A 22,974-nucleotide genomic window follows, 5' to 3' on the forward strand; every position below is an offset into this window, starting at 1 on the left:
TGTCTCTAATATTGTCATTTCTTAACATGTTAAGGGGTTAGGTGGTTAGGTATAGCTTACATCAGTAAAATTTTTGAAAATATTGAACTTTTTTTCTCCATTACTGTATCTTGTACAATAATGAAAATTGGTATGTTTAAAACATTGTTCTTCTGCTATATGAAAAAAATATATAGGCTATATATTTTTACGATTTAAAAAAATTATTTACCTTTTTTTTTTTTTTTTTTTTTTTTTCAAAATCCAATTCACTGTGCAGTGATGAAGCGTTTCCCTTATAATTAAAAAAGTATCCAACATTCTGTGATGAAATTTTTTGTGTGTATTTATGTATGTCATATTTACAATATGATGCAAAATCACTTCTCTACCTTTGATAGATTGTCTGATAAAAAATAAATTCATTTTAAAAAATGGTCAAATATCAGTATATTCTTCTAACACAAAATAAAAAAAAAGATATTATTTATTAAGGAATGTAGTTGAAAGAGCATGACAATGTAAACATGAGTTTCAGCAATAAAATAAAAGAAAGAATATGAAAAAGTTAACAAGTTTATTAGTCATGAGAGAAACGTTTCATCACTGCACAGTGAACTGCCACCGTTTTAAATTTTGAAAAAAAAAAAAAAAATATATATATATATATATATATAATTTTTTTAAACTGATTTTTTTTTTTTTTTCATATAGCAGAAGGACAGTGTTTTACACATACCAATTTTAATTATTGTACAAGATACAGTAATGGAGGGAAAAAATTTGAATATTTGCAAAAATTTAATTTCTGTAAGCTGTACCTAACCCCTTAAGTATGGGGCATCCTTAAACTCTTCTTGAAACTTCAATTTCGGCAGGTTGTATGACGCTTGTCTTATCTGGTCATAATGCAAGATTAACTTCCATATGACACAGCAACTGCTAAATCTCGACTAATTTTATAATTCACAACCTAATTAATATTTATGTAGTTCGTTATTGATATCATAATACTATAACTCAGCATCCTTAATACACAAAGTCACAAAGCAATATCCAGATCGGTTACCCGAGGTATTGGTAACAAGCTTTAAATGTAAGCTAATTATTGTCCCTAGGGAATTCTGTACGTTCAACCTTCATAAAAATGTTGCTGTGCTAATAAAGCAAGCTACATCGCTGTACTTCAATGACCTTTGCTTTCTCCACACAAGGTGGCGGCGAGGCTTCTTTGTATCTCTGTGCCACTTTCGCTAATGACACTGGTTTATTCCACTATGCAGTTACACCAGCATATCTTCTTCTCTGTTGTCTTTGTATCAAATAAGTATTGCGGCTTCGTGTATTAAGAACATTTAGACCTTCTAGCTACGACCTGCAGTGAACGGGTAACACTGCGTTTTCTTCATCTCTATGATTTCATGTAATAGTTCTTGACCTGCTTTCGGAATCTTTGATTTCTTATGGTTGGAGGGAGTTATTTCTAAATGTTGATGTAATTTATAATAGTTGTCTCCTCTGTAGGCCTTCTAAGCACTGTGGTGTTTGAAGGCCTATTCCATTCCACTTTCTGTATGTTGTTTCCTCCCATGTCTGTCAGATACCAGATACCTGAGACTGCCTTATAACTACTGAATTTTGGAAAAAAAAAAAAAAAATATATATATATATAATTATTTTAAATCGTAAAATTATTTTTTTTCATATAGCAGAAGGACAATGTTTTAATAATAATAATCCGTGGCGCTGCAGCCCATGAAGGGCCTAGACCGACCAGCCGGCTGCTGGTCTCACGCCCACATGCCGAAGCAGAGATGGACGATCATCCAACCAGAATGGAGGTATCGTTTGGTTAGCACGATGATCCCCCCAGCCGTTATAGCTGGTATTCGCAACCGGATTTCGCTACCTATCGTAGCTCCCCAGGTGCATCACGATGCTGGGTGGGCACCGGTCCCATACTCTGGCCGAAATTTCATGAGAAAAATTTTTCCCGCATGACGATCCGAAGCAGCGCGCATTCCATATTGCGAGTCCTAGGCAGGATGCCTTAGTCCACAACGCCACGGCGCGGGACAGGACAATGTTTTACACATACTAATTTTCATTATTGTACAAGATACAGTAATGGAGGAAGAAAATGTTGAATATTTCCAAAATTTTACTGCTGTAAGCTGTACCTAACCCCTTAACGGAGTATGACGGTGAAAATTTATTATTTAACGTTACTTCTTAAATTCCAGCTTTCGCTAGAGTCTGTGAGATTTTATTATTATTATTATTATTATTATTATTATTATTATTATTATTATTTCGGTCATTAATCGTATTGCGAAATTACTTCGGTTTCTCTTACCAGTGTAATATCAGAAAACGTGTCATGCTGTCGCTATTTCTGTCGTACATTTCATAGAATTTCATACATCAAACAGACCTATGGAAGTCTGATCCCTTGAATTGCTAGACGATAACTGACTTCGCTACTTCTGTATAATTTCGCCAAACTTCGAGACCCAACTATAGATAGATACTTCAACAATTACATATTCCGTGGATCGTTATCCATACTTTCCCTCGTAAGAAAATGGTACATTATAGTAATTTTCCAGTTGCTTTCTACATCGATGAGCTCACGTGGGGGGGGGGGGACCGTAATTATTTTATAAGTTTCATAAGATTTATAGTTTGATGTACTTTCAACGAACTGTTTCTTTTCAGAAGCAGCAATTGACATACTTCAAAGATTTTATAAAACACTCAGTTCTACCTATGAACTAACAATTTTGGACTCCCGAGATATCAATAAGGGAAAGTTATATGAGTTACTGGAAATGATAATCCACTGCCACTGTATTTTTGTGTAATATGATCTGACTCTGACTTCATTAAATCCAATATATAATGAAAATAATAATTTCTTTAGTTTTTCTAAAATGTAGAACAGTGTATTGGCACAATATAATTAATTAGGACTGTAGTCTTCCTGGTGTTATATAAATATTGATCCAGAATTTAGTAATATATAAATATTTCTGTAGAATATAATTCCAAAGAAAGCTCTCAATTATCAATTAATATGACAGTATTTGAGGAGAAAAATTCGCTCCGGCTCCGGGGATTGAACCCGGGTCCTTGGTTCTACGTGCCAAGCGCTCTGACCACTGAGCTACGCCGAATTCAATCCACAGCACCGGATCGAACTCTCCTTTAATGTTTCCCTTTTGGCCTGATTCCAAGTTAGGCATATATGTTGACGTTTTATGTCCAAGTCAACTGCCATTATGTTATATTATAAAAAAAATCTTTAATATTCTCAATTATCAGCCAAAGAAGAAGTTTGGGAAGAGCCCGGAAAAGATGACTGTATGAGACTGGAACAGGCTACTAGCCTAAACCGTATCAGAGGTTGATGATGATAAATATTTCTCTGAAATTACATTTAGTCTACCACTGTTCCTAATAGCCGGGTCCGCTAACGATGCATATCTAAATAAATAAATAGCAAGGAAAGCTCCGTCTACAATGGAAATAATAATTATCAAAATTTACTAAACGTACAAAGGTCTATTAAGAGAAATAGACATTTAAAAACGAAACGTTTAGTTGTGAATAAGGAAAAGGAGCAGTACATGGAAGGATAGGAAATATATGAGCTTATGGGCAGTATGTTGGTAGACCGTTTACCGATACGATTGTGAAAAGCATTCGTCCCCTTCCCCATTACTGTCTGACGCACACGCACTCATTATTGATTGTTGGTTGTTCAGAACTTAAGTCATAACCACCTGCGGAGGGATCAGACACAGGAACGCGGGGCAGTTTCCTCACAGCTCAGAAGTTACAAGCCACCGCTGTGAAGTGATAATAGGACTATCTGCTCTGATGATACCTACTTACACGCAAGACTGCACGTGCACAAAACAATCTATGTGGCTATTAGTACATAGGCCAATGCTCCGTTCACAACATCATAGATTGAGTTCACTCGAAGGTGGGCGATGTGCGTCTCGCGTAGTTCACACTGTGGCGGCAATAGTACGAATTTGTTACTGACAACGGAATGTTCAGTAATCATCGATCGAAACCCTTTTGAAAAGTTATATATGGTGAGACATTGTAAGCGAAGATTAAATAAAAGGATTAGCTGGCAATAAGAACTGGAAGGCGCAAATACTACTTGCAAAAATAACTAAAAAGATTTTTTTTTTTTTGCCAGAATGTAAAAATTACTCGACACAAGTTATTCCTGATCCTTCAATAGTCATTCACCATTTGTCAAACTTTGATGCAATACTTTTGTTCTACTTGTGTATTGATATGGTGTCATTTGTCACCAAGGTCACTCATGAGCTGTTTTGTTTATTGTGAAAGCCCAAGTGCGCTGTAGTATTACCAGTACATACGAAACCCATACTATCCCCAGAACTTCACTCCATCCTGTTATTGCTATTACAGATCATAGTTGAAATCAGGGGGAGGTGAAGTGTGTTGGTGAAATGATAAGAGGTAAACGGGAATACCCCGAGAAAAAAACCCTATGCAAAGTATATTTTGTTCACAGATTCCACACGACTTGATCGAAGATCGAATCCAGGCCTTTTGGATGAAAGACCTGCGCGCTAGCACTTGAGCAACAGACGCAGCATTGTTTTTATTTTCCATAATTTCATTCAGTTATTCCCTTGGTTCATTTACGTTTAATTTACTCCATGTGACGTATGTTATAAAATGTCATTTATCCCCCCCCCCCAGAAGGGATTGATACGGTGAAGTAATTCCCCTTGTTTTATGCACAGGAAAAAAAAACTATTTTTTTTTTTAAATTATGGATTAACTATAAAATATCACAAGATTAACGGGAATTCCCCGAGAAAATCTACCTTAACTTCATGGTTCACCACTACTACTTTCACTTGACTCGCCGGGATTTTAATACGTATCTCTGGCCTACAAGACGTTCCAACCGTTAAAATTACGCCTTTAATTCCTTGTCCTACAGGCGATAATCTTGCACTGCGAAAATATTTTTTTAATCAGTTTGCTTTTCTATCCCGCAGTTTCTATGGAGACTTAACATCGCGTATGGAACATAGCAGTTTGCAGTCATTCGGAGGAATTTCTCGAAGCTTGCATGGAATATATCTGAAGGTCATGTTCACAATTAGGAACAAAGTAGTTCTCATAGAACTGGATATGTCTGAAAATTTACCCAGGGAGAATGCCATTGATTTCTGTTCATAGCAATACCTTCTCGTGCTTGCTTCAAAGGCGATGTTTCTGCAAACTATTGCAATATGTTAGTGTGGTATGCGCGGCTAATCGCGAATGAAATGGTACGAGAAATAAACCCTGCACAGGAATGTTTAGCTTTTGGATCAGTGGCGGTCGTTCAGACATTTTAGGAACGAAAGAGGACAAGAGAGAATACCGGAAAGGAGCTTCTGAAGACTAGTTTTGAAATAGAAATATTGTACATCAAAGGTAGAGCTTTGTAAGTACCGTTGAATATATTTATTTTACATGGAAATGGCGTTGAATGCAATCGAGTTTGTGATTTGATTTAATTCTCTGCTTTTAATCTTTTACAACTGCGGACTAAGGATAACGTAATTCGTAATTAACATAGTTTCTTCTAAATAGCCAGATTTCACGGAAGTATACGTGTTATTTATTTCATTTACTAGAAGTTCCATCATACATCATTATCATCATCATCTGCCTGTCAAGTAATAGGCCTAATGGCACGTTACGGTCTCCCGCCGTCTTCGGAAGAATGTTAAGATTTGTGCACCTAGACAAATATTCGGTGTTCTATAATAATAATAATAATAATAATAATAATAATAATAATAATAATAATGTCTGGGCATGTCAGCTCTGAGTGGCCAACATAACTAACCTACGATCGCATATTCAGAACCCAGCTACAGATCTCGGATTTTATCTCTGCCGTTGAATGGCAGTTGGGATTCGAGCGCTTGTCATTGTTGAGGTTGTTGAGTACTTTGTACTACCGCTGCTTTCCCTCTTCCTCTCCACCGCAGTTATGACGTCGCCCACCGGCAGAGATAAAATCCGAGATCTGTACTATAGTCAACTGAAACCTGTTGTAAATGATGGGACATGCCCATAAATAGTGTATGGCAGTTGTCAAGTTTTCTTCGAAACGTGGACAATTACAATTTGTAGGGCTTGAACAATAAGAGTGATGTATTTTAATTTTGAGATTGAAATTTCAATTTAATTCCTGAATACGAGTTATGTTTAATGATAGTTATTTTAAAAAGTAGATTTGCATGAAGCCAGTTTTTAACAACACTCATGCCTTCATTTGTGTAACTGTAAGTACATTTCCAACTTTATGATGGAAAATAATCATGGTGTCTCATCTGTTTATTACGTAATGATATTGTGTTGAGGACTCGAATTAGCTTATCGCTCTTTCCGTAACGCGAGTCAAAGGCACGACGCCTTAAACCACACAACTAGGGCACGGGATGATAATTCTCCTTGCCGTAGACATTTTTCCGAAACTTAGAGGTGTAGGGCCACTCTGGGCATTGATGTCATTTAATTCTTTTTCTTCTGTAAAAAACGAAATGAAAAAATTCGTTTGAGGCAATTTCGTGTTCATCGTCATTTTGTGTATTCGATTTTAAATAAATGTTTTTAATATACAGTATTACAAAAAATTGTTCTTTTTATGTTCATTCCCGGGTAAATACTGAATATGAACAAAATCCGTCCAATGGCTTAAAAAATGCTGTATGTAGGCTTAAAGGGAATGTCCAAAACTACAAATACAAATATACATGACTAAAATATTACCATAAAAATTGTCAGAAATATAAAGAATAACATGTTTATTCTACCAGAAGAAACTTGGCATGACCTTTAGCTGAACCTAAATGTTACACAGCCACTGGAATAAATCATAGCCAGAGTTACGAGCCAAGATTATACAACTCTATTTTGATAATAAATTCTGACCCAGGTTTTTTTAGTTTAATAAATGTAAGAAAAAAAATTAACCAAATCATTTAGTATTCATGTCCTTTTTTCCTTTTTATTAATTTCAATGTACTATTTATTCATTCCATCTCATATTCTGTTCTCCACTTGATTCTCTACTTTTATCTTCGTAATTATTTTACCTGTTCTGTAACAATTGCTTTGGTTTTGTAATTTTATTGTATCTTTGTTATGTTTCATTTAGTACAACCAGATAGATCGGCCTTATAGGCTTTGACGTTAACAACTTTTGTCAGGTTTACTACGCTGCCATCTAGTTATTACATAAGGAGTCATGCCGTAATTCCCATTTGAATTGCATTAGCGACTGTACTGCCATCTCGTGTTCGTTTACGGCAGACGGGTGGCGATCCTGGCGGTTGTTCTCTTGAAAGTGCTGCCGATTTTAACATAGCGATGAGTTATCTGTTACATATATGATCTCTTTTTTATTATTTTTATTTTAGTAGGTTATTTTACGACGCTTTATCAACAACTATGGTTATTTAGTGTCTGAATGAGATGAAGGTGATAATGCCGGTGAAATGAGTCCGGGGTCCAACACCATAAGTTACCCAGCATTTGCTCATATTGGGTTGAGGGAAAACCTCAACCAGGTAACTTGTCCCGACCGGGAATCGAACCCGGGTCACCTGGTTTCGCGGCTAGACGTGCTGACCGTTACTCCACAGGCGTGGACTATATGATCTAGGGTACAACATATTTATAGGTACCGCCCGGGAACACGAACTTGCTGAAACGGGTGTGCGCTGCATCCATAATATGTATTTATTTCATATTATATGTAGCGATAAATACTAAATACTTATGCTGTGTCATCGATGTTAAAAAAACCTGTATTTTTGTGAGAATCTCGAAATAAATTTTTTGCTCAATTACGTGATTTTTTACGATAGTACACACATGTGAAATACTTGTAATCAGCTGTGGAATTTATTCTTTTACGACTATAGGCTATATTTTATTAAAAATTGTACTCTTAGGTCGTGTTTTAGTAAGGGATGAAGGCGTGAAAGTTTTAAAAACGCCACAACGGTCAAGTACACGAGTCTGAGAGCTATTACTCAAGGGATATCAGAAGATTTACTGTAAATAAGATAGACTGAGGCATACAGTACATTAAGATCGCCGAAGATAAGAGTCAATCGTGGTCTTTTGTATCGAACAGAATAAACAGCAGCATCCTTATCTGCGTGCCTCTCCCCATTCAGCTGCTGCTCTGGGGCGTTGCTGAATAGTGCGCAGATGAAAGTCTGCCTGGAATTTAATCAAGAAATTGCACTGAGACGACCTTGGTATTCAACCTTTTCTTACCCCTGTAATAAATCCCTTTGTCACGATAACAAAGCTCGTACACACATACTTTGAAATGTTGGGCTTTTATACATTAAACTTAACTTCGCAGTCAAGCCATTAAAATAACAATTTCAGCAGAGCAGTTTACGTTATGAAACAATAGCTTGCAATATAATTACTTCAGTATCCATTCTGCGTAATGGCTCGATTGTTTTGTTCTGTTATTGGCTTTGTATGACTCTGATAGGCTCTTATTAAGCACGCTGCTGGTAGGGTTTCATGGGAGTTGACATATGCGAGTCATGGATAACCATACTAACTAATTACAGGCTATTAAACGGCATATGGAGCGAGTGGAAAAACTATTTTCATGACACTCATTCACTCGCATACACACGTGCCACAGTTTGTCTCATATTCACTAATAATGCGAGCAATTGTGTACGCAACGGCTGAAATGTGCATATTTACACTGTGTGGACGCCACTGTTGTGGTTCGAGTCCCGTGTAGAACGGGTATTCCTCCATTAACATCAGATCATATGTTTCGTTAACGTTATGCCCCGCGTCTTCCGTGTACTATACAGGTAGAAAACGACTGAAAGAACTGAGGAACCTTCCAAAATTATCAAGCAAAAATCTCCTTTGTAAAGCAGAATTAGGAAATGCTACCAATATGAACATTAAGGTACAAAATATTATTTAAAAAAATCGATATAATCGATATAATATTATATATAATAGTAAATCTCGTGATTCTTAAAAAAATTGCCTGTATAAGCTATAATGTGTACACCAAATTGGTCAACATTGAGTGCTTAGTGCAATGTTGCTATCGCAATTCACATGGAAACTCTAGGTTATTTAGCATCTATGGGACTGGTGATAGCGAAATGGCATTTGGCGAGATGAGGCCGACGATTCGCCATAATTTACCTGACACTTGCCTTACTGTTGGGGAAAACCTTCTCGGAAAAAGCCCAACCATGTAATCAGCGAAGCGGGAATCGAACCCACTCCCGAGCGCAACTCCGTTTGACATGTTCCATATTCTAGTTGTGAACCGATGTACGAATATCATGGAATGTAAATAAATACAATACAATACAATACATACAGTATTCTCTTTTTGACTTCCTGGCAACAGCTCATGTTACTGCTTATAGTGCACCCCAAGTATTCGAAGCTGTCCACTTGTTTTACTGCCTCATTTTGAATTCGCAAGTTCATCTTTATTTTTCTTCCGGGAACCATGGTCTTCGTCTTGTTTGTATTTGAAGAGTACAGAGGGAAAACCTGATAACTCATGTTTTACTGTTTTTACTGGAGAGCAAGTTAAAAGCCTGAAGACCCAGTACAATCGTTTGTCTTTGGGTTATCATTATTCATATTTCAATGGCAAAGGAAGCTTTCAATAGAAAAGGAGAATCTTGCGCAGAACTCTGCAAAAATAATTAAGGGAAAGACTAGTGAAGTGCTTTGTGTGAAGTGTGACATTTTATGGCGCAGAAACATGGACATTACGACGAAGTGAAAAAAAAGCGGCTAGATTTGAAATGTGGATATGGAGAAGAATGGAGCTTGTGAAATGGACAGAATAAGACATTAAGTTGTGTTGGAAAGTGCGGATGAAGAAAGAATGATGCTGAAACTGATCAAGAAGAGAAAAATGAATTAGTTAGGTCACTGGCTGAGAAGAAACTGCCTATTGAAGGATGCACTGGAAGGAATGGTGAACGAGAGAAGAGTTCGCGGCAGAAGAAGATATCAGACGATAGACGACATTAAGATATATGGATCATATGCGGAGACTAAGAAGAAGGCAGAAAGTAGGAAATATTGGAGAATGCTGGGTTTGCAGTGAAAGATCTGTCATTGGCATTAAACTGTGAATGTGTGTACATATATAGCCTTTAGTTTCTGGACTATAATAATATTATTCTGGTTTATCCTACTGTTTAATGAAATCGGTCGTAGAAATTCCTTGCGTCAAAATCGGTCTTGTCACCAGGCTTACTGTGGCTGAGATGGTGTCGATTACCATATCAGGAGGCGTGGAAGAAATTATTTCTAATTTTAAAAAGTGCATTGGAGTGTAGGTTCTTGGGATTGACTAATAATGTCGTGTAGGTGCTTCCGTCTGATATGTTACTGACGTCAGCATGCATATGCTTCATTCTCGCTTATGTCTATCCATTTCTTGTCTAATATGGTGGTGCCTTAGTCACATAATGACGCTTTCTCACTTCTAATATGGAAGGGACCAAACCCAAATTTCGCTTTGTCATATATTATTACTTTCAGCGTGTGTTCTTTATGATGATAACACTTCTCACATGCTTATTTTTTGTTTTCAAGACACCCTTTAGTCTCAGAAAACTCGGCCCTATTATTTTTGCCAGTTGTGGGCGCCTTCTCAAGGGTTAAACAGGCAATATAGAGATGTATAAAGTTGCATAGCCTGTATGGTTTAATCCCTTTTTAAGTCCTCGGAGCCTAAGAGTAATTTACAGGGTAATTATACCTGACCCGGCTTAGCTAGGACATTCAAGCATGTTATGTGAAGTTTCTCCCTCATTTCCACACACATGGCATCATCCACGAGTGCCATGACTTGTCTGTGTAATAGTGGCTTATAAATATTTGTCGCAATGCTTGTATTTATATTTAGTGACCGAAGAAATTAATTGCAATTGTGAAAAGCAAATATTACGGATATAGAAACGTATCCCGCATGGACCTACCTGCCTTTTGAATTACTTGTGGCGATACCAAACATTTATTGCGGAAGTAAATTGCACGTAATGTATAGATAAGTGTTTTTTTTTTCAAAACTTTTGAGATCTTGTTATTTTGCCATATTTTCGTAACATCTGTGCTTAAATTAATACCACAAAGTAATTAGTGCGAGCAGTATTGTTTATTATAAAAAATTAACTTTCCGTTTGTCCGACTTACACACCACTGCGAGAAGGGGAAGGAGGATTAACTTGCTCGTAAACTAAACGTCTAAAAAATGCGAATTTCCCTGATCTTGGGATCGACATTAGCCATGGCCACCGCAGAGACATCACATAACAATCACAAGATGGCGGAGGAACATCCATTCTTGTGGACGGGAGATAAATGTATTGCGTTGATTACGAACCTCGGATAGCATACGCTGACCACATAGCCACCGCGACGGACGTGTATATAAGTATCAACAATTTTTAGTTCGAATTTTTTATGGACTGTCAAGATTTTTCCTCTCTATGGGTTCGTAATGTAATAGTTAGCGGCTCTCTAAATGCAAGATGGAATAAAATGCATTAATTCACATGAATTACAGTTCAGGTCATGACTAACAAATTTTATTACTATTTTTGTTACGGCAAATAATCTATTGAGAATTTTTAGTTTTTTTCTAGAAAATTAAATACACAACGTTAACAACGCTAGAAAGCATAAAAAAACAGTACGTACTCTTTCATTCTACTGACTTGAGAAGGGTGTGTATAAGTTAATTTAGGTATCCTGACTGCAGCCTTGCTGAATTTGAACAGCCATGTTACTTCCGTTGAGTGAAGTTTAGAATAATAGTTAAAAAAAAAAGTTCTCTGGAATGAGAACTTAACTACGAAATCTTGCGTTTAAGATATGAAGCATCAAACATTTTAGAAGTCGGTTAACAGCGTTCAATAAAACCACACTCAAATGTGTATGTTGAAAAATAATATTTTGTCAGGAGGGAGGTGTGTTATTAGGAATTCGATATATACTCTAATTCGATATATGCTGGTGTAACGTACGTTAAGTTGTTGTTTCAGAGAACGCCTCAATACCTTTTTAGTCGATTAATCTAAATCTGTAGGTACTTTTTAAAACTAAATTGCAACTAAAACGTAGTCTGAAAAATAGTTTACTGTACTGTACGCTGCTCTACAAAAAGCCTCATATTTTTAAGCAATTTCATGAAATCCTGAATTAAAATTTAATACGAAATGTGTTTTTTTTTCTTTTTTATATAGCCTCCAAATGAACAAATTATTCTTATAATCATTTTTTCTCATACTTCTAAGAATACAGTATCTGAGAAGAAATGCCATATGTTCCTTCCCACTCTATAAATGGTTTATTGTTGTAAAAACATTGATATCTCTCTCTTGTTTTGTTTTACACTATTCCCAATTTTCGCGAGAGTTAATAAAATGTTTCCATCTGGAAATCGTTGGCGGAATCCACATGCACGAAAGAAATTTCCTGTCTTCCTGCTCGCGTACTGTCTGCCTCCGAGAAAGAGGAGGGGAATGTTGCTAGTTGCAACGCCGCGCTCTGTCCCTGTACCTTCCACATGCTTCACTAGAGACTTCTGTAGTAGCTTCTTTACTTACGCTGGGTGTAGTTTGGAGAAATCGCTATGCACTGACAGTCGGACCTACGGCATCCCGCAATCTGCTTCTTCTATTGATTGCAACAAGTGTAGTACTAGCGAATTAATCAATTATTAAAATTGTTGCTATAGATGGTGAAATATTATGACATCCATATTTTGAAGCATCATAATACTTTCTCTTTATGCTTAATGTAGTGGTAAAGTGAAAATAATCGAGCAAGCGTTGCAGCCGATATTACTGATATTTCCTCCGCCTCTTCTCGTCTTATCGATGTGGTTGATGCGGTCTCTCTCTCTCCCATTTGCGCCCTTTCGATGCTTCGCATATGAATTAATTCATTGTGAACCTCTTTTCCAGAGCGGTCGTTGACGACATCCTCGTGCTGTGACGTCATCAGCACGTGCGATAACAGCAAGAGGGGCGTGGCCTCTGCCGGCTGGACCACGCCCACTACCGGCCAACACCACCATCACCATCAGGCTGGACCGGCTTCTGGTGACGGTGAGCTCCACCGGCCATCGGCATCCGTCATCCACAGGAGGTAAGATTTGATTTCCTTATATTGAGTAATTGAATGTTTCTGATGGGTTCTTGTACTCGTACATAGCACGAAATAGTTCGTAACTTTCTCCAACTACTAGGGTTCTCATATCTCTGGCGGGATATATTCTTACGTATTTTCTTGCCCGGCGTATATTTACGATATAGTTGTAGGATCAATGTCAACAATTCTGCGTTGTCTGCTTATTCCGAATAACAAAATAAATTAATTAATATGAATGACTGAATGTAACTTACGTATTAAGAAAATGATGTTATGGGAGCTATAAGAAGAGCAAATGAGTCGATAAAACATTATCCAAGAATAAACATTGGAAAAGAGAAAAAACATAATTGAACAGGAATAATGAGAAACCCCACATGTCTAGAAAACTAAACTTTTCAGGAGATACAAAAAACGTCTCGGGTCCTAGATTTGTGCTCAATTTTTTTTCTGAACACTTTAGCTAAAATGAATGTTGATGGAAATATGTGGACTTTCTCTTCGTAATATCATGAGTCTACGTGTTTGGAATACGAAATCATATATAACTCAATTTCGTAAAAAAAATGGACATGTGGAGTTTCTCAATATTGTGATTCAATTGACATAACAGATTGACAGCACGTGTTTAATATAAAATTATCATACCAAGACTAAAATTCGTAAGATACATGTGATGATGTTAGTGAGCGTTAGATCCACCACTGATTCCGCCTACGAAACCATTAAATACCTCCCACATGTCTCGAATGTAATTTGGGCTGCCTAAGCAAAAATGAACGACTTAAGTCATATACCCTGTACAGATATGGATTATTCTATGTATAATCAATTCTGACCTGATCAATGGCCATCGGTCACCAAACAAAAGCATATCATAATAGCGCAAAGTGTATGTATGCCATTAAATGCAATTGTGTGCTGGAAAATACATCTCCAAAACAAAAGGGAAGACGTTAATTATAAACAGAGAAAAATGTATTGGTTTCTCGAAAGCCATTTCGAGTTATTAACACATAATAAACTGTTGCTTTACAAATAAATGTTAAAACTCTGCAACTACGGAGCTGCACCAAGGAAAAATATTGAGGCTCATTGAGAATACGCTTTGGTGCATAAGAAATTATTACATCCACAAGGATTTAAATCGGAAAAAAAATTGAGTTGCAGTATGAATGCCCTTTAGTAGCCTATGCTTAAAAATATTACGTACGGTATATAGTAACAGCTTTATTTTGCCTGGTAGATTTACCACTACTATGAGTAGGCTACGTCAAAAGCAGGGTAGACCAAGTTAAAACTTCGATTCAAACTGTAACAGACCATATGGTCTAAGACATACCAAATCGATAACAACCCGCATGGAGTTAGACGATGTCGACGTAGTTTGCTTGCTGGAACATCTTATATTTTTTAATTCTTCTCTCGCTAACACAACAACAAATTCCACAATTTAATCTACAGCTGACCACTAGGATCCAGAATACAAAGCAGAGGTTAAATTATATTACATTATGCATTAGCCTATAATGGTAGTAAGCGCTCGTTTCATAATTTTCATACGAGCGTCTTAATTACCATTATAGGGAAGTTTCATGCGACTTTTTATGCTTGACCATTTTTCTAACTTGAAATTATTAATAAGTATTCATGTTATGGTTATCGAAGTGAGGAGCGGAACTGACCTTCTAAATTTTGAGATGTGCGCAGACGCGAAAGTATTGATTTTTTCCGAGGAACGAATGTCATTGATCTTGATATAATCTGGAGAATAACATGAACATTAATCTTGATAATACCTGGAAATTGATTTAGAATTGAAAAACGAGATGACAAATTGAATTTATTTGAATATTATTTACAATTAACGCTAATTATTATAGTAACAGAACATAACCTTCTGCGACAGTATTGGATTTCCAGCCTCCGTGACGTTTTGCTAGTTGTCTTTCGATTGCATATCCGAGAATAATCGATACTTGCGCTTTTATAATGCTACAGTGGTGATTTCTCATTGGCTGAACAACTGAACTATAATGAATAGATGTACTTTAATGAGGTGCATTAAAGGGCTACTACCAGGTGTATAATTACTACATTTCGGCATGGTCGAGCATAAAAAATACAATATGATTGCGGAGAGAATACGGAACAATGATACATTTAAAAATAAAGTACAATTTGATTTCGGAGAAACATGAGATGAAAATACATTGAAGAGTAATGAAATGAAGTAAAAAAAATTACATAGTATTATACAAGTGATTGTGTAAAATGGATCATGAATCTCTCAATGTCATTAGACAAATTTTGTTAATGTCCTCGTTAGAAAATTTAAGAGAAAGGAGAATGGTCTTGGTTAACTTAAATGAAGTTCCCCTAGCGCCAAAAAGAAGTCCTTTCACTTCCCATGTATTAATACTCATTTTGTATCTCTCACTGAAGTGAGGAATACATGGGTTTTAAATAGACTTCTTTTCATCGTTAACGTTATTGGCTTGTTGATCATCATCCTCAAAACGGACAGTGGGGTCAAGAATGAGGCTTCTTTGATTCCGGCGATCGATGGCTATAATGTCTGCTCTTCTCGTTGACCCATTCTCAGCCAAGCAGTGCACTTCTTCGTAAACCTCCCACTTTGCCTTCCGAAGAGTGGTTGCGATGGAGCTTCTCACATTTGCTATTGCAAGCTTCACATATTCAAACCGTGAATGGCTACATATGGTATAATTCGAGCGTTTATGGTTATTGCTGTGGAACTTTCTGGTTCATATTACGATGTTGTGATGGATTCCGTATTTCTATTTTAAAGTGGTATTAATTAGAATATTATAGAATCATCATGAATCGAAGTTCGAAATTAAAAAGTACGAAAGGGAGGGCCGAATATCGAACGCTGTTTTACAGCCGTCTGCACCTCTCTGTCGATACCATGATATGAGAAATGTCTCAATTCCGGTGAGGAATATGTTGAAAAAAAGCTCAACAATTGATGTGTCTGTTCCAATAAATTTTTCCAGTGCAATTGTGTTTTCTTTCTGTTTACGGCCTCTGGCGAACTTATTTTTTACGGCCCTCGTAATTGCGATCGAGTGGCCAAAATTTGTATAAGCACTTCTTTTGACATTATTAACACAATGAAAGAAAAAAAAAAACTTTTTTATCTGCCCCCACCAGAATGTTTGCTTTTAAGAGCCATGAACTATTATCGAGAGATCCGTGTATTATAAATGTTTGTTTCTTTACTCAGATGCATCGTATGAATTAATGTATCAAGTAGTCCACTGAACCTATGTCTATTTGTTATTTTAGCTGTTCTCAATCGGTACTTAAATTAAAATACAAGCGCTGCGAGTTAGAGAATTTCAACGACGAAAAGTATTGTGTGTCCGCCCCTGGTGTTGTGCATGATGTCTAAAATAATTTATGAACGGCTTGGATCGGACACCCTGTACATCCTCTTACATAACGTTCTGTGTCTATTTAGAGTTTTTTTCATGTACAGTTCATCGTAAATCTGTGTTTCGGTTTTTTAGGTATTTTTTTATTACCAGACCACATTATTTTACAGGCACTAAATATGTAGCTATGTTTAAGTTCCTAGAATAGGCTCGTAAAATAACAAAACATATACAGTACATTTAAAATGTTATAACAGGCCTTCAAAATTTACTGTTCCTTCTATTCAGAACCATGGCACTCGAATTTAAATACTTTATAAAAACAACAAATCACTGAATCATAATATAAATATTATCAATTCATCAACAGGTATTCAAATATTTAAGGAAAAAATAATGAACGCAAGCTACGGAATGCAGAGAATTAAAACACTTTGTTCATAATTTGCTTCGTAACACACAAAATAGTAAATTTCTCCAAATTGTCCACTGCCAACCTTAAACTGAGAAAAATTCTCTACACAAACAGAGGCTAGTAGGACATTGATAAAATTAGTTATATATTTTTATTTAAATTTCATCGAGGAGAACTTCTCTAGATTAATACGCCTCGTAAATGAAAAACCTGGACTTGTCACGTCTCACATTATAGAATTGCCACAGTAAGTTAAATAAGACATAGCTTAACTAAGAGCAGATCAGTGTCTTCTGAGAACTCTTGTGATGTACGGTCGAAGCTTATATTTCGTATTACTAGCTAATTTGTTGTACTTAACCTTCCTGTACATTATTCACCGCTGTACGGCTTTTCAAAGAAAATACGAATTTCTACTTTGTGTAGTAAATCATTCGCTCTTCTTCGACTAGGCCTATTCTTTTCGTGCCTGAATTGCCCCCAAGCGCAAGCACATGTTTGGTTGCATGATTCCAAAAAGAAACGTGAATCTTACTCACAATGTAAAGCTAGTGTTAATATAAAGGTTGTATGTGTTATTCTGGGGAAAAGCCGCCTTGATAGCAAAATGTTCACTATTTGACTTTTTTCCGCCTTTTTTAGAAACATTTTATCAGAGCAAAAATGTCGATAGGTGTATAGCTTTACTATATTACATATCTTTACGTAGACCTACTTGTTGACGGTGCGAAAAAATAAACGAGAATAATACAAGGGTAACGGGAATACAAGCAGAACAAGGAGAACAAAGGGAATGCAAAATGAACAAGGAGAAGATAAGGAGAGCAAGGAGAAAATAAGGAGCGCAAGGGAAGACAATAAAAACAAGGAGAACAAGAAAAGAAGGGGAATACAATGACAAGAATTGAAGACACGGACAATAACGGGAAGACATGGACTTAAGGGGAAGACAAGGAGAGCAATGAAAAGAAAGGAAAACAACGAGAAGGCAAGGAGAACAACGGAAGACAAGGAGAACAATGGGAAGACAAGGAGAATAACGGCAAGATATGGAGAACAATGGGAAGACAAGGAGAACAACGGGAAGACAAGGAGAACAACGGGAAGACAAGGAAAAACAACAAGAAGACAAGGAGAACAACGAGAAGACAAGGAGAACAACGGGAAGACAAGTAGGACAACGGGAAGACAAGGAGAAAAACGGGAAGATAAGGAGAACAACGGAAAGACAAGGAGAACAACGGGAAGACAAGGAAAAACAACAAGAAGACAAGGAGAACAACGAGAAGACAAGGAGAACAACGGGAAGACAAGGAGAATAACGGAAAGACGAGGACAACGGGAAGACAAGTAGGACAACGGGAAGACAAGGAGAACAACGGGAAGATAAGGAGAACAACGGGAAGATAAGGAGAACAACGGGAAGACAAGGAGAATAACGGGAAGACGAAGAGAACAACGGCAAGACAAGTAGAATAACAGGAAGACAAGGAGAACAATAGGAAGACCTGGAGGACAATGAAAACAACGGGAAGACAAGGAGAATAAAGGATAGGCATGGAGAACAAGGGGAACAAGACTGATACATGAGAACGAGGGGAATACAAAGAGAAGAAGAGGAAGACGAGGAAAACAAGGGATTGCATTACATTTTTATGTGACTGTCAATTCCCAATCTTATTCACTCCCTAAACCTAGTGAGGAGAGTGATGCAGTTTCATTTTAGAAGTAAATTTCACATGGCATTATCATCATTGATTATCCGATTTTGAAAAGCTCATTTATGAGCAATACTGAAGTACATAGCCAGTGAGCTACAAAAGACAACTCGACCCCAAACATCGTATATTTTATTGTTCACTTCTAAATCTCGTCTACAAATATAATTTTGTATGTAAGCCCAACTATAATAGAATATTTCCATTGCTGTTCGTTCTCGTTCGGAATTGAGAACATACGGTGTAGACGCATCGTGACAGGCCTGAATTTATGTACTATATTCGGTATTGTGCTAAATTTGAATTTATAGGGAATGTTTGATAAATTTCTTTTTGCTCAACTATTTGTTTCGTAACTTCGTTGGCTCGCCATTAATTATCTAGTTCTGACATGTCTGTTACTTTATTTGTGCCAGCGCCTTGCAGTACCGCAGCTTGCCAGGCACGACTGACGTTTGGGTTGCAGCATCACGGCGATAATAACATAACTGTATTCAGTAGTGGAGTTCAATCTAGTACAGCGGCTTTGTACTCGCGTACCTCTTCCATCTTCCCACGCGGGATGATTTTACGTTTATGTATTCTAGTCTAGTTGACTATAATTTAATGCATGGGCGGAATATTCATCATGCAAACATTTTAATACTTTTCGGACATGTTTCTAGTTACAGATTATAGGCTTATTTTTATATTATACTGTATATTTATGCATATAGGGTGAACTGTAAGTAATGTCATTAATTTCAAGGGGTTATTCTTTCAGATATTACGAACAAAAAAGTTAAATACAATTTTGCTCGTTTTTGCTTCCTTTTCGAGAAAAAAATTGTTTTATGTGAAACATTTCATAGCATGTTTCGGGAAAACCATTGGTTTAATTCTCAATATGCTCAATCAATTCAAGATAACAGTGTATTATGATAATAAATTATTGAAAGAATTTTAATTTTTTCTTAAAAGTGTAGAAATTTGATCCGAACAAATGTAACATTGTAAAATTCCTTTACAGAACGAAAAGTTCCATTTGTTCGGATCAAATTTCTGCACATTTAAAGGACAAAACAAAATTTCTTCAATCATTTATTGTCACGATACAATGCTCTCTTAAACTGAATGACCATATTGGGAATTAAATCAATGGCTTTCCCAAAACACGAAATGAAATATTCCATATAAAACATTTTTTTTTCTCGAAAAGGAAGCAAAAATGAGTAAAATTGTATTTAACTTTTTTGTTTGTAATATCTCAAAGAATAACCTCCTGAAATTAATGACATTACTTACTGTTCACCGTGTATATCACTTTTTCCTAAGTTAAAATCGTTTACGTTATGAAGAATTCGCGTTGAAAGATTATGAGTGCATTTTGAAAGTTGAATTATCGTCTTTATTTGTGTTTTTTTTTTCCTGGAGATGAAACAGAGAAATTGAATTAGATGCGTTTATTTACTTGTTACTTGTAATTTATTTTTCTTATTAAAGCGGTATACGCGCATAAATCTTACATTTTTTATTCTCAGTTTTTACGAGTATATTACGAGCACTACTTAACATTTCAGAACGTCTGGCCCGCAAGTAGGTCTACACTTTTGTTAATAGTGTTGCTTATTTAACTTTACTACAGATAAGTATATTATTATTATTATTATTATTATTATTATTATTATTACTATTATTATTACTATCATCATCATCATCATCATCATCATCATCATGCACCCCTTCTAATAATATCTTATGTGAAGTTCAATAATTGTGTTGTAATTTATATTTTGAGACACTTTTCAATTCAGAATTCAGCCTCCCAACTAACACTCTATATGCATTTCTGGATTCGCCCATACGTGCTACATGCTCTATCCGTCTCAAACGTCTGGAATTAATGTTCCTAATTATGTCAGGTGAAGAATACAATGCGTGCAGTTCTGTGTTATGTAACTTTCTCCATTTTCCTGTAACTTCATCCCTCTTAGCCCCAAATATTTTCCTAAGCACCTTATTCTCAAACACCCTTAACCTATGTTTCTCTCTCAAAGTGAGAGTCCAAGTTTCACAACCATAAAGAATAACCGGTAATATAATTGTTTTATAAATTCTAACTTTCAGATATTTTGACAGCAGACTGGATGATGAAAGCTTCTCAACCGAATAATAATAGGCATTTCCCACATTTATTGTGTGTTTAATTTCCTCCCGAGTATCATTTATATTTGTTACTGTTGCTACGTGTAAACCACAAGTGATAATTAATTTAAATTAATTAATTAATTAAGAAAATTGAGAAAATAGTCTCCATTTTTTCCAGTCACAACATCTCTAATATGCTCTGTACAACATTCAGAAGGACATTCTTAAAAAATATGTTTAGTTTTGCTCGTAATTGGTCGCTCCAGTTCTTCAATATATCAGAAGACGAATTGTCGCTATTTTAGATAAACCTCCTACTGTCCTATTTATCTTCTGACAATTCGCAGATACAGTTGGATGGTTCATCCTCGGGTGTCTTAGAAATTTTTTCACATTCTATGTTCCATATTAAACGATCACAGTATTTACACCTTACTGATGTTAATGAGAGGAAAAATCAGCGTAAAATTGTTTAGAAGAGGTGGATGAGATTGATGGGGAAATGGCAGAATTGTGCAAGAAGGGGTAGTTTGAATACAATGCCTTTTCTAGTATTGTCCTCTTCCGTTTCAAATTCTACTCGAATCCGCCCCGATTTAAACCGAGATATCCTTCGGGAATACACAATATTCTATCATTCGTCACAGACGGGTTTTGAAACCAGGGCCACGGATTTGTGCATGGGAATTTAGGTGTAAACCACAAGTGATAGTTAATTTGAAGAGCTTCCACTTATATTTATAAGAGCTGGGAATCCCTCCCTCTGCCGTCAGCAAGATCCGCCTGCAGTGAGTCCTAACCCCTATCTCGTTATTAAGTTCATCTATGTAGGACAGTTCCATTGGTCTTCCCTCGTGGTCGCGTTGCGGAGCCCTCACTCCATTTCGCAAGCACGTGGAGAGTGTGTGTCCTCTTATTGATTGCCGTACAATTTCGCTCTTATTGCTTGAAGAAGACGGAGAGACAATTACATGGCTCTTGTGAGGAGCAGATGAAGCGGTTTGAGGAAACTGCTTTGACTCATTCCTTATCTGACATTACAGTTCCCTGTATCACCTCATCAAACTTGCTCCCAGGTTCGCTACGGGAGGCGGAGCTCAGCGTTGTTTGATGCCTCATAAAACTAAATTCCTGTAGCAATTTCTCTCTTAATCTGTTTCCATCTGAAGCGACTGTTCGGATATTAAACTCCTCCTGTATTCAGAAGGCTGTATTGTAATACTGGCTGAAAAGACCTTCGCCATGGAACTGTAGAAGAGTAAGATTGCTAGATTTGTGACAACCAGGAGCATAGTAAGTTTGTCGCATTAACCTTTTTATGCATTTCAAATTACATCGATTTTTATCCAGAATTTGAACCCTGATCTCGGATATAGAAAATGATTTTATTGGCACTTCGACAAATAGAGAGAATATTTGAGACAAAATTATGTTTTAATAATATCGTAGATGTTTATTTGTGCAACTGTTCAGACGTAGGTTAGATGATGGAAATTGTGTTTTTCATTTTTGTTGCTGTCAACTTCCACTGTATCAAATAGAATGAACTATGACAGTGCAGTGCCACTTGTCACGAAATGAACTAGTAGTATACGCCAAGTTGTCGTTTTCAATTACAGTTTGTCTGAAGCATCACTTTCAAAATTGTTCTTATACAGGTTGATTCACGAGGATTTACCGTCCTTTACGGAGCTTATTTCTGAAGATATTTTTAGCAAAAACGTCATATAAGCTTAGTTCCTATTCTAAATATTTTCAGAGTTACACTAATTTAAAGTTCAATTAGACCGTCTATGCTTATCTGTATTACAGTTATAATTTATTGATTTCTTACATTACATTATTGGCCAGGTTTAAATTTAGTATCATAAATACATCTGATGATGGTACACTGACGTACCGAAAACGTTAATGTAAGAAATCAATAAATTATAATTGTAATACAGATAAGCATAGACGGTCTAATTGAATATTAATTACTTTATTAGTCAGCTTATCGGAACATCAATACAAGATGAACCTAATTTAAAGTTGTTTTTAAAATACGTTTTTCTTTAGTTTGAAGGTAAAAAAATAATACAAATAG

The 22,974-nt window shown here is 36.2% G+C and overlaps 1 protein-coding gene across 6 annotated transcripts in view; it reads left to right on the forward strand.

The window, feature by feature from the left end:
• Window positions 1-22,974, forward strand: part of LOC138694789 (adenomatous polyposis coli protein-like) — a 531,541-nt gene that overhangs the window by 231,831 nt on the left and 276,736 nt on the right. For all 6 annotated transcript variants that reach the window (XM_069818859.1, XM_069818853.1, XM_069818852.1 and 3 more), the window contains one exon: window positions 13,041-13,224. In XM_069818859.1, the coding sequence (XP_069674960.1) occupies window positions 13,041-13,224 (184 nt within the window). The remainder of the gene's footprint in view (window positions 1-13,040; window positions 13,225-22,974) is intronic.

The sequence above is a fragment of the Periplaneta americana genome, chromosome 2 (genome assembly GCF_040183065.1).
Source record: "Periplaneta americana isolate PAMFEO1 chromosome 2, P.americana_PAMFEO1_priV1, whole genome shotgun sequence".
NCBI lineage: Eukaryota > Metazoa > Arthropoda > Insecta > Blattodea > Blattidae > Periplaneta > Periplaneta americana.